Below are 13,625 nucleotides of genomic sequence, written 5' to 3' on the forward strand. Positions count from 1 at the left end.
ATTTATTAAAGACTTTATTTTTAGAAATTATTTTATTAAAAGTATTTAAATCAAGTTTTGATAATTAAATTAAAAAGTTTACTAATCTTATAATTATTGAATAATTTTCTATATTTAAATTATACAACTTAACAGTTGTAAAAGAATAAGAATTTTATAAAATTTAGTTGAATAATTAAGATTTTAGAATTTAATACTTTAATTTTTATGAACAAAGAAAATTAATCTTATTATTTTTAATTTTAAATTAGAATACCTAATTAAATGCTAATTAGCAAATTGATAATTAAATAATATTTTTAAAGTAATTTTAATGATTAAATTAGATTTGAAATTAATAAAACATATCCTAATTTGATTAAAATTACTAAAGCCAAATATTCCTAAACAATATCCAAACCCTAACTTTAACCAAATTAACCCTAACCTCTCCTCCTCCAAACTAACCCTAGCCGCCATTCATTTTGTTTTTCTATCCTAACCTACAGAAGAAAGAAACAAAGAAAGGGAAAGAAAGAAGAAGGGGCGCACAGGAGGAAGGGAGAGCCGAGAAGAAGAGGGGGAAGGGAAGGGGGTCGCGCCGGCCGACTGGGAGCCGCCATCGCCGTCGAGTTACAGAGAGAGAGAGAGAGAGAGAGAGAGAGAGAGAGAGAGAGAGAGAGAGAGAGAGAGAGAGAGAGAGAGAGAGAGAGAGAGAGAGAGAGAGAGAGAGAGAGAGAGAGAGACGCGAGCTGGAGAAGCTGCGTCCAGCCATCGCCGCTGCGCCAGTCATCGTAGCTGACATAGATGGAGGTCATTGTCGTCGCCATGCACGTCGTTGGAGGAGGACCAGCACGCGATGGAGGGGAGGAAGTCGTGCTGGGTTCACAGTCACTGTCGTGTGTTTTGTCGTCCGCTGCCGACACCACCGCCACAGCCGCTGTTGTCGGTAACCACCGGTGGAATCCCTATCTCCTCGATAAGCGTTTTGTTTTCAAGCCCTTGAAATCAATATCTTGTTATAGCCTGGCAGAGTTTCTGAGATTTTGATACCGTATGGGTCAAGTTCCGAGAAATTATATGTCAAATTAAGGTTGCCGTTGAACCACCGGAGTTTCTGTCCGCTGTCGGAGCTGCCGCCAGGTCAGCTCAGGATTGCGGCTGCTCTATCTTGCTGTTACCGTAAATGTACTTTATTTCAAACCCACGCCGTTAGTTTTCTGTTATATGTTACTAAGGCATCCGCAATATTTATGTTTTAAGATTGAGTGATGGAGATTGCCTTTTTAGATTAAAGTCGTTTCTGCTATTGCGGAAGTGAGAAGACCTGTAGTTGAAGCTGTAGTTGATTTCGGGCTGAGAGAAAGGGTTCTTGTGACGCATTCAGCTTATGGGTTCGACTTTTCGAGGTAGGGATATTTTTCTAAAAAGCTTATTTTATATTTTGGAATTGTTATAAATGGATATGGATGTGATAAATACAATTTCTAGTGATTATGTAAGTCTTATGTATTGTCTGGCTGTTTTGGATGATATGACTTTGTTTGATTGGATTATTGTTTAGTTTTGTTAAATTAATTCTTTAAAGTTTTGGAAATGATTTTGGTTTGTAAAAAATGATTTGATTTTAAATCGATTTCCTTGATATACGAAAATGATATGAATTTTTAGAATTAGCTTGATTTTAAACTGATTTGGTTTTGAACCCATTAGAAAGGGTTGTGGAATGGTTCTGTTGGGACCTAGAAAGGATGGAAAAGTCCAAATTTTAGTGGAGATGTTGCCGAAATTCCTATAAAATCCGAGATTTTATTGAAATGTTATTTGAAAAATTATGAGTTTAAAACTCTTACTATTTTACTTGAATTATCCAAGAAAGTGATGAGCCATGTTTTAAAATGAATTAGTGAAATGAAAATTATAATTATCTCTTTTGGGAGCAAGTCATTTCAAAGAAACTTATGTCTTAAGGCTCTTTTAGCGACCAACCACCGTTAAGCTTATTTTTATATTGGTCGCAAAATCGGTCACTAACTTAAAAGCTTGTTTTTTAAGCCATCGATTTAGCCACCAACATACTCTAAAAGCTTGTTTTTTTTGTTTTGGTTGCTAATTTGGTTGCTAAGTTAAAGAAATAGCGAATGATTTTAGCGACCGACTAGATTGGGACAGCTAAATCGGTCACTAATTTTTATTTTAGCGACCAATTCTGCAATCAAGAGTGGGTGGTCACTAAATCGGTCGCTAATTGAAATTTAGCGACCGATTTAGCAACCGATTTTTTTTTAATCCTAAAAAAAATTTAATTGGTCACAAAATCGGTTGCTAATAGTGACTGATTTTGTTGGTCGCTAAAATCGGTCGCTATTTTAAAACTTTCTTGTAGTGTAAGACATGTTTATATCTTAATTATTTCTTTACATAAATTATGCATATTAATTCTCAACAAAATATTAATCTCAAAATGATTTTGATATTCATCCATGTGACAATGCAAAGTGTACAATGACAACAATAAAAGCTTTTGAAGATGGAATTTTTAGCGATGGCCTTCCTGTCTATGAGATTGATGCTTTAGGTCAGTAACTTTATTTCATCCAACAAGTGTTCTTGGTGTCAAGTTGCTTAGAAAAATATATATTTCTGTATATCATCTTAAGTATAACAAATATAACTAATTCAACCAGAACAACTAGGAACTGAATACCAAATTGGTCTAGTTCATGGGAAAAAAAACGAACGCTGGCGAACCATCCACAAATTGGTTAAAAAATTAAATTAATCGAACCAGTTCGCTTTTTAATGATTAAAAATGGAAAACTTTAAAATATTATTTTATTATATCTGGTTCAACCTTAGTTAAATTTCAATTGAATCTTTAAATTTTTGAACTTCTAATTTTACTAATTCAGTGGCTCATTCTATTTTCATAACCTTGACAACAGGAGCGGAGCTTAGTTCAGAAAAGGGGGCCATGACCCCCCAAACTTTTATTAAATTAGTAATACTTTTTCAAAAAATAAAAAATAGTTCAATTGACTCAAATACTTTACTATGACTTAAAATACTAAAGTTTAATCTTCATCTATTGTTTTTATTGTACAATAATTTTTAGTTTTAAACATTCAAAACATGTTGAATTTGGACTAAATTGAGTGTATTCGCATTTCACAACTCTCTATTCAATAAGCAACATTCATTCTACTTTTGAGTTCAAATATAAAAATTAGGTATTTTTTATTTATGTAATTTAATATTATTTTATATTTTACTGTTAATTTAGTTTAATTTTTTATATGATAAAAAATATTAGAATATTCAATAAGTATTGATATTATTTTATTTATATAAATTGATAAAAAAATTAATAAATATTATAAATTTTAATATTTGTCCTTCTAACTTCTTTTTTACATATTTTACATGATATATATTCAAATTTTTATATAAAATAATCATAAAAAATCAAAGAATTGATACATTTTTTAAGAGGAATGCTAATATTCAAGAAGGAAAACATATAACTTTTACAATATTAACACATATAGATAGTTCTTCTACTTTAATAAATCACGAAAAAAGTGAGATACAACTTTCAAAAGTTTAAAGAGTTGCATCTGATATATTTGACCATAACTTTTTGGAACAAAACCTTAGAAAACGGCTTTAAATTTGAAAATATCATCCAAATCAGAGAGATGAAGTTAGACAAACTTATCTTAAATGAGATTCATATCAAAAGCATCTTGACAATTATCTTCTATCTGGTCCCCCAAAATTTTGTTTCAAGTTCCGCCACTGCTTGACAATAATAGAATGAACAATAATGGTAAGATAAATAATTAGTATGGCTGGGCTAACTCGACTAAATCCTTATTTTAGCCCTGAGATTAATGCCGATTGTCGTTTCAGTCCCAAAATTCAAAATTTCTAATAATCGTATCCAAGATACAGTTTTGGCACCATTTTGATCCCTAATCTCTTTTTGGCACTGAGCCAATGAACAAAATACTGAGGTAGCAAAATCTCGTAATACTGGACGCTACAACATCTAAGTGACATAGCCAAATTTGATTTTGGACCCAATTTAGTCCTTAGAACTCTAATTTATGCACGTATTGATCCGAATTCCTAACTTCTATATCTTTCTTCTAAAACATACATCAATATAAAAATATCATCAATTAAACCCCAAAAAATTTTAGGATTCTCTCTCTACACTCTTTATAAGAACACACAACATTCTTCATAACAACAACAACAAATACTTCACTTTACGCTAAGTTTCTATTATCACCTTACCATTAATAACCAATATCTTTTTTTATCAAACCATAATAATGTCTTTGATTTTGGAGATGCTTAGCAATGGTCAAACCTTCAACCTTTTTCTTTCCAAGATTAATAGGTGCCCATTTTAAGTACTCCAACAGATAGAAAAGAGACAAAAGACGCCCATGTTTTTCTTTCAGATCTTCTGGGTCTCAAGAAAGACGAGGTTAAGATGGAGGTCAACGATGGAAGTATGCTTCAGATAAGTGGTGATAGGCATGTTGACGACAATGGCAATGATGATAAGAACAAGAAGATGATAAAGTGGAACCGCATTGAGCTATGCTACGGGAAGTTCTAAAGAAGGTGCAGGCTCTCGGAAAATGCAAAGGTAAAGCAGGTTATGGAGAATGGTGTGTTTGTAGGTGCTTTCGAATATAATAAGAATAAGAATATACTAATGTTATAAGAATAAGAATATACTAATATTCATCTCTTAGTAGCAAAGAAGAAGAGGATGCAAAAGTCAGGAATTTAAATCAATAATATGTATAAATTAGGATTTTAGAGATTAAATTGGATCCTAAATCAAATCTTGTTACGTCACTTAATTAGTTGTTGTAGCATATCTAACGTGTCAATATTTTGTCACATAAATTTTTCGTTCACTGATTCAATGTCGAAAAAAGACTAAAAATCAAAATGGTACTCGAAATTATATTTAGATATCCCTAAAAGAATTTTAAATTTTAAAGATCAAAACCGAGGAACTATATTTAAAAGGCAACTACTCAAATGAAGATGCTAAAAACATCTTTTTATGAAGATTCTTGTGTTAAAAGTGTACTTTGTTTGTTTAGCCACACTTTAAAAAAAATAACACTTTTGTAACACATCAAAATCAAACCATACATTTCATCATCTAATGATAAAAAAGAAGCATCTTCATATAAAGACAATAGTAAAATCTTCATGGTAGTATCCACCTATTTAAAATACTACTATAACAATTTTGAATTCAAAGATAAAAATAAAAAGAGTATATATACCCATTTTGCTCCTCAAAAAATTTCAAACCAGACATTTTAGTCCCCAACTAAAATTAATTACTCGATTGGCCTCTAACAATTAATTCCGTCAGTTACTTAGGTCCTTGGCTCTGTCAACTCTAACGGAAGACAAAATGGTCCCTGAAAATTCTAACATGGGACAAAATGATCTCTGACAACTCTAATAAGGGACAAAATGATCCATGATCCCTTTATTCAAAAATGGCACTGTTCTTCCCCAATTTTTATCATATCTCGCATAATCCAAACATTCATACTCTCCTTCTTCACCTTCACAGTCTTCTTTTCCATCTCTTCCTTCCGGACTTTAGCTCCAAGATTAAGCCATGGTGTAATTGTCATATGTGTTGCACCTACCTCAACATGTCATGGACCACACACTTCCTAAATATTTGTGACTGGTACATCCACCTCCTCTGCACTTCACCCACCAAAAGCATCCACTTGCACGTCTTTGATAACATCACCTCCAACCCCGACAACGTCCACGATATCCTCAAGACCAAGTTCCACAACTATTCCAATGGCACGCCTTTCTCCACTCTCCAGCAAGCAATATAGACTGTTGGACATTAGGACATCATGAGAAGATTCTCCTTCGACATCATATGCAAATTCTCATTTGAAATAGACACCGAATGCTTCATTCCTTCTTTCCCATAGTCCATGTTGGCGAACAGCTTCGACCTCGCATCCAAACTATTACAACGAGCAATGTCACCGTTGCCGCTCATATGGAAACTGAAGCGATTACTGAACATTGGTTCGGAGAAGAAGCTGAAGGACGTTAACAAATTAGACTTGCTGTCTGGATTCATGGGATCCATCGAAGACGACAACTAGTTGAGAGACATAGGCATTAATTTCCTGAGTATGAATTGGTTGAGAATAAGTTGAGAATTTTTTTCTTGTGGACATTAAATTTATAGTATGCATTGTGTAGTTTGAAGTTATAGTGTTAGATTGTTAGTGTTATGCGAGAAATGATGGAAATGGGAGAGAACAGTGTCGTTTCCGAACAGAGGAGGTCAGGGACCATTTTGTCCCCTGTTAGAGTTATCAGGGACTATTTTGTCCTCCGTTAGAATTAACGGAGTAAAAGACTTAAGTGACTGGCGGGGTTAATTGTTAGGGACCAATCGAGTAATTAATTTTAATATTGAAAACTAAAGTGTCCAATCTAAAATTCTTTGAGGGCCAAAATAAGTATATACTCAAATAAAAATTAGTGTAAATTTCAAAGACCAAATTGTCCATCATCCAATGTCTTTTATTGTTATTTGATCTCGACCGAAATTGTTATATTATGTAATTAACTAATTATTATTATTATTATTATGATTTATGACAATTGACCAAGAGTCTAGAAATTAATGAAACTCAATTATTACAATATTATATATTGTTGAAAATTGAATCAACCGATTGGTTCAATTGAATTAACCAAAAATGGTCGTATTCCAAATCGAAAAATTGTAAATTGATTATGAAGCAGTTTTTTTCTATATTAAAATACTAGTTAGAAAATTATTCTTTTAAGAAAAGTCATTCTTAAGAAGTATATTATATAAAATATATTATTTTATTATACTCAATTTAATTTTGGTTAAGTCTCAATTAAATATTTAAACTTTTAACCATTTAGTTTTATTTGAATATTTGGTCCAATGATTGATCCACTTTCAAAACTTTAGTATTTCATGCCCACAGGCAGTTCATTTGGCCAGTAAAATTAACCAAAGGGTTAGTTTAATAAATACATAATAAATATATGAAAAATTTAAACTTTAAAATTTTTTATAAATTTAATTAACATGTGTTTTAAAAGTATATGGTAAAATTATTATTAGTGATATTTTTTAATTTTTATAATAAATAAAACCTTAAAATTTTTATATTTTTAATATTTTCTAATTTATAGTTTTAATATATGTTCTAAAAACATAAGATAGTTAAACCTTTAGCAAAAAGAAAATTAATTGGTAAAATGGTAAATGATTAGATAATTAGGCGTAGAAATTAATGTGTTGGAACAAGATAATCAAGCTGGTTTGACTGGTAGCTAGAAATAAATGTAAGTAAATATAGTTAACATGTCATGGATTTTAATGGAATATATATAGTATGTCATGTACAAACAGTTTATGTTATTTTTTATGTTTAACGAAGAGTTAAATTTCTAACATGCTCATATTGGGATTTTTTATTTTAATAAATAAAATAATTATAATAATTACTGAAATAAATAATTTAAAAAAAATATTTATCGAAATAAATATTTTTTTGTTTCGTTTATACGGTAAATGAGATAATTTTTTATATATCTCGTTTATAGTGTAAATGAGATATGTGTATTTTCTTAATTTTTTATATATCTCGTTTACAGTATAAACGAGATATATGTATATATATATATATATATATATATATATATATATATATAAATAATTAAATATAATTTTTTAGAATAATAAAAAATATTAATAATTTAAATTAAACCAAATTCTTAAAAATAAAACGTTTTAAATAATAGAGAAGATGGACGATTTTAAATAGTAGAAAAAACAAACAGTATATTTTAAATAATAAAAAATATGGATTATCCATTTAAAATAAACACATTAACATGTTTATTTTCTCATTAAAATGAGTGAAAATATATAGTGTCCATTATTAACACAATTATCTTTTTTTTTCTACTACCAATTATTTAAATTGTATGTTGTCCTCTTTATCATGACCGCTAATATCCAAATAATACATTAACCCTTCATTCATCTTTAGAAATTGAATTTTATTCTCAACCACTTCTTCCATTTCTATATCTTTCACTTCTATTTTATTGTAAATTCTGCTCAACTACTTTCAAATTGTTTTTAAAATAAGAAAAGATAAAACAAAATACTTTTATATTATAAAAATATATAAAAAATAGACACAAACAATAATGCAAATATTAATTTTAATTATTTCGAATTATTTTTGTACAAAAAAATTATTGAAAAAGAGATAAAAATATAAAAAAGTTTTTATAAACAAAATAAACCTATGTATGTTTAATTAATTAATTATTATCATTAGAATTTTAAAATTATCTTTTCAATAAAAAGCTTTTAGTTTTTTATTTCTAACAATATAATAAGAATATTAATTAAAATTTTAAATGAATGGAATAAGCAATCATATTAATAATGAATAGTTAGAAAAAAATAATCGTGTTAATAGTAAGTGAATAGTTTAACAGTATATTTATGTATGTTTTTATTTATTTTAACGGTTAGAAAAAATAAATCTGTTAACGTTTTATTTTAAATGGACATTTTATCTTTTTTATTATTTAAAATGTATTTTTTTATTATTTAAAATTATCTATTTTTTATATTATTTGAAACGTTCTATTTTTAAGAATTTGGTCTAATTTAAATTATTAATATTTTTTATTATTTTCAAAATTTATATTTAATTATTTATATATACATATATCTCGTTTACACTGTAAACAAGATAACTTTTTATGTATCTTGTTTACATAAAAAATTATCTCAAATACAATATAAACGAGATAAAAAAAATATTTATTTTGATAAATATTTTTTAAATTATTTATTTCAATAATTATTATAATTATTTTATTTATTAAAATAAAAAATCCCTCTTGTGGACACAATGGCTAACTTTCGAAAGCTGTTGTTTTTTTTTTCGTGGTTCTAAGCTGGCAGAGAGGAGGAGATCCAGTTAACAGAAACATGTAAATGTCTTAACACTTAATTTTTAATTTAAAAAAAATACATTGATTTTGGATTTTTTTTTATTAAATTTGAGGATATAAAAACACATTCATCAAACTAAAACTAATTTTTTTACAAATTAATTTTTTACATTTATTTATTCATGTATTTATTTATTTCTTAATCATTCATAATCATAATCATAATCATTATTATTATTCTATCATCGCCGCTACTGTTATAATTGTTATTTAAAAATACAATTTCTAATGTGCCAACTTCTAATTAAATAATATCTTAATCTAATTACTAATTATATTTAAATAAATTATAATAAAATTAATTTATAATTAAATTATTATTCAAAATAGATCGTTGTATAAATTTTGAAAAAATTAATAAACAAAATTCTTCTTTTCCTAAAATTTCTTTTTTTTTTTAACACTAATTTTCTCTCCAATGGTTTTCACTCTGTTATTGTAAGACCAATATCAAATAATCACTTATTTTAAATAATAACTTAAATAATAACAAAAAATTTTAGAAGATCTATAGATCGAGTCATTAATAAATAAAATACGGATCACTCATTTATTTGTTTATCTTTTATTTTATATAATAATATTGTAAGATGTAAAAAGTTACGGGAATAACAGAAAAATTTTCTTTCAGAAAGAATAATTTAAAAAAAACGATTTAGTTATTAATATTTTAAAAAAATATATAATTATTTATTTTAAATAATAATGTAATTAAAAAATGACTCTATTATGATTAAGATACATTTGTATGTTATATATTTATTAAAACTAAAAGTTTAAAAACTTTTACTAGTAATCTTAACATGTACATGTAGCATAAATAATGTAAACTAACCTTTTTAAAAATTTCTTCCATAAATTTACAAAAGTATTGAGAATTTTAAAATTTGATTGCATTTAGCATTTTAATAATATGCGCTCTTAAAACATCTGTTAGCAAAATCCTATCCTAATTTTTGAAATCTAATTTACATTTTATGATCATCTATAAAAAATTAGACATTATTCACAGTAACAAAATTATATAATTCTTACCTTTCCTTAACTATATGAACTATCACGGTCTGGAAATTATTATATCTAGATCAGAGTGGCCAAAGTGGTATACTTCAAAACCCTTCCGAGTTTAATAATCAATGTATGAAACTGGCAATTATTTATTACATACTTCAAAATCCACCTGTGATTTCAACTTTAATTTGAACTCACAATTTCTACTTGCAAGTCCTAACGAACTTCCATCCGCTCAAACTCTCCTAATAAATTATATGTGTATATAAATATAGGTAGTAGTCATACATTAATATTTCACTTGAAACACGTTAATTGAACAAAATTATATTATTAATCTTCTCCCCCTTAATTATAATATAAGCCATGGAGATTCTGTTCTTATCTCTCTTAATAACATTTTTATGCTATGGTTTGTTCTGTTTGTATAATTTAATCCATGAAATTAGAGGCCAATCGTGCTACTTACTAGCATATGAATGCTTCAAGCCCCCAGAAGACACAAAACTTGACAGAGACACATGTGTGAGAATCATCCGTAGGAACAAGAATCTTGGTCTGCAAGAGTACAAGTTCCTCTTGAAAGCAATGGCCAAGTCCGGGATTGGGGAGCACACTTATGCGCCGAGGAGTGTGATTGAGGGAAGAGAAGAGTGTGCCACAATTGAAGATTCATTGAAGGAAGTTGATGAGATCATGTTTGAGACACTTGAGAGGATCTTCAAGAGGACTGGGTTTTCTCCTGTTCAGATTGATATTCTTGTGGTTAATATAACGGTTTTCTCTTCAGTTTCTTCCTTTGCAGCTCGCATCATAAACAGGTAAGGGCCATGAATGGATTATTATTATGGAGTTTATATGTTGAAATTATCATTATTATTTTTTGTTATTAATAAATTAATTATTAATATTTAAAAATATAGACTAAAATATATTATTAGATTATTAAATTAAATTTATAATTAAAAATAATAAATTCTGATGATTATCTAATATTTTTTAATAGTATATTGTTGACTAATATATTAGATGATACAGTAGTCTTACTATTTCATTTATCGAAACAATTATTATAGTTTATCTTAGAAATATAATTATTATAAGATGAAAATTTAGGTGCAGTTGACTTTATGTGGAGTTGATAGTTAAGAGCTATTAAATGAAAATTTAGTCAAATCAGTCAAATCATCTAACGACTCTCAATTATCAACTTCACGTGAAGTCTTAAATATATTATTTTAAAAGTTTAATTTTGATGACTGATCTTTATTTTAGATGACTATTCTTGCTATTAATATAAAATACAGTTATTTTTGTTACATAATTAAATACACGTTAAGTATATTAAAATTAAATTTTTATTTTAATAACCCAAATTAAATTGATTAAACTTCTAAATCTCTCACCCTATATTAAACAGTATGATGTCTAATAATAATTGAGTTTTCAAACTTTGCATATGATTCACTTTAATTTAATTTGTTGTGACCACTTTTATTGTTACTATAAATATATAGGTACAAATTGAGGGATGATATTAAGGTCTTCAACCTGAGCGGGACAGGTTGCAGCGGAAGCATAGTAGCCATAGATTTGGTGCATCGTCTTCTGAAGACGATGCACAAGAACTGCCTCGCCGTTGTGGTGAGTACAGAGTGCCTCAGCCAGTCATGGTACTGCGGCAAGGTAACATCCATGATGCTATCTAACTGTCTGTTTCGCTCCGGCGGTGGCTGCTTGCTCCTCACTAACAACCCCTCCCTGAAGCCAAACGCAATTCTGAGGCTAAAGCATGTGGAAAGAACCCACCTTGGAGCAAGTGATGAAGCTTACGGTTCTGCCATGATGGTGGAAGATGAACAAGGGTAACGAACTTTGCCAAGTATACAAATATAAAAATTATATAATTAGTATTAATATCCCTATTTCGCGTCTTAGTAGTATATATGTGGATTAGATACGACTCTCATATATCAATTTCACGTGAAGTTGACTTCATCTAAGTTTCTACCATATACATGTCTTTACTTCTTTTTAGTGATCTAGCTACTACATGTTAGGAATTTGATAATTTACAAAAAAAAAAAATTACTAAGAACTATTAAATTAAATTTGGTTCATATATCAATTATTTAGTTTTCTCCTCTAATTACTAGTAGTGGGTTGATAGACATATACCTTTGTTTTGATTTAGATTTACAAATAATGGTTACTTATTTAGATGCATAGTAGTTATGTTATGATTATGAAACTTTAATAATTATTTATTTGTATTTTAGTTAAATGTATTTATAGATCTGAAAATGATTTATTTTGTTAGGCCAGTTTTTAGAGACCAAATTTCATTTAGGAACCCAATCATCTTTATATATGTATATGTATAGAATAGATATAGATATGATCACTTTTGAATAAATATTTATTTTTGTATTATATAATTATATCATTTTATTTAATATATAACATCTTAATTTTTCATAAATTTACCGTATTTTTCATATCATAATCTTTGTATGTTAATACTGTATCCGTATGGTGGTGCAAAATAGGCACCAAGGAATCTACCTAAAGAAGAGTGTCCCCAAAGCTGCCTCTGAAGCCTTGAAGGTGAACCTCAAAATAATGGTGCCTAAGATTTTACCATTATGGGAAATTGTGTGCTATTTCACTGTGTCCATCTACCATTCAACAATGAAAAGGGGAAATAATAACAAAGGTTTGAATTTCAAGTCAGGGATAGAACATTTTTGTGTGCACCCTGGAGGAAGAGCAGTGATTGATGAAATTAGTAAGGGTCTTGGGCTAAATGACTATGATATTGAGCCATCAAGAATGACAATTCACCGTTGGGGCAACACATCTTCAAGTGGGGTATGGTATGTTTTGAGTTACATGGAAGCAAAAAAGAGGCTTAAGAAAGGTGATAGGGTTCTTATGATTGGGCTTGGGTCAGGGTTTAAGTGTTGTAGCTGTGTTTGGGAAGTTATGAGGGATTTGGAGGGTAATGTTGGTAATAATGTGTGGATGGATTGCATTGATAATTATCCTCCAAATAAATTAGGTACCATCTTTGTCAATGACGATCAAATTTTAGCTAGCATCAAAAGTGGGTAAAAATAGAACTCACTATGAAAGGAAAATGTAATAACTCGAAGAAATAAAATAAAAATTAATTATTTATGTTACTTTTTACCTATATAATTATTTGTATATTGTATTGAAAAAAAAAATCATGCAAACAAAATATTAATTATTTATGTTACTTTTTACCTATATAAATGCTTTCTTTTGTAAGACATGTTTATATGGTTTCATTTTTATTGTTTTTAAATATTTGTTGAAAAAGCCATTAACATAGTAAAATAAATAACATTCAATCAAGTTGAAAAGTAAAATGTTAAAGTAATGTATATGAAATATCAAATATATATATATAGGTGTATCGATGTTGTAGAAATCTAAAATTAGCATTTATTATTTGAATCTTCACATAACATTATTAGTGTAATTTTTTTTAACAACTA

At 28.3% G+C, this 13,625-nt stretch overlaps 1 protein-coding gene across 1 annotated transcript; it reads left to right on the forward strand.

Annotated features, from left to right (window-relative positions):
• The first annotated feature begins 10,467 nt into the window (after positions 1–10,467).
• On the forward strand, positions 10,468–13,250 carry LOC130941891 (3-ketoacyl-CoA synthase 19-like). Its single transcript, XM_057870525.1, has 3 exons — positions 10,468–10,922; positions 11,619–11,966; positions 12,651–13,250. Exons 1-3 carry the CDS (start codon positions 10,468–10,470, stop codon positions 13,213–13,215), a joined length of 1,368 nt encoding a protein of 455 aa, XP_057726508.1. The 3' UTR covers positions 13,216–13,250.
• Positions 13,251–13,625: the final 375 nt, after the last annotated feature.

Source organism: Arachis stenosperma, chromosome 7 (assembly GCF_014773155.1).
Source record: "Arachis stenosperma cultivar V10309 chromosome 7, arast.V10309.gnm1.PFL2, whole genome shotgun sequence".
NCBI classification, from domain to species: domain Eukaryota; kingdom Viridiplantae; phylum Streptophyta; class Magnoliopsida; order Fabales; family Fabaceae; genus Arachis; species Arachis stenosperma.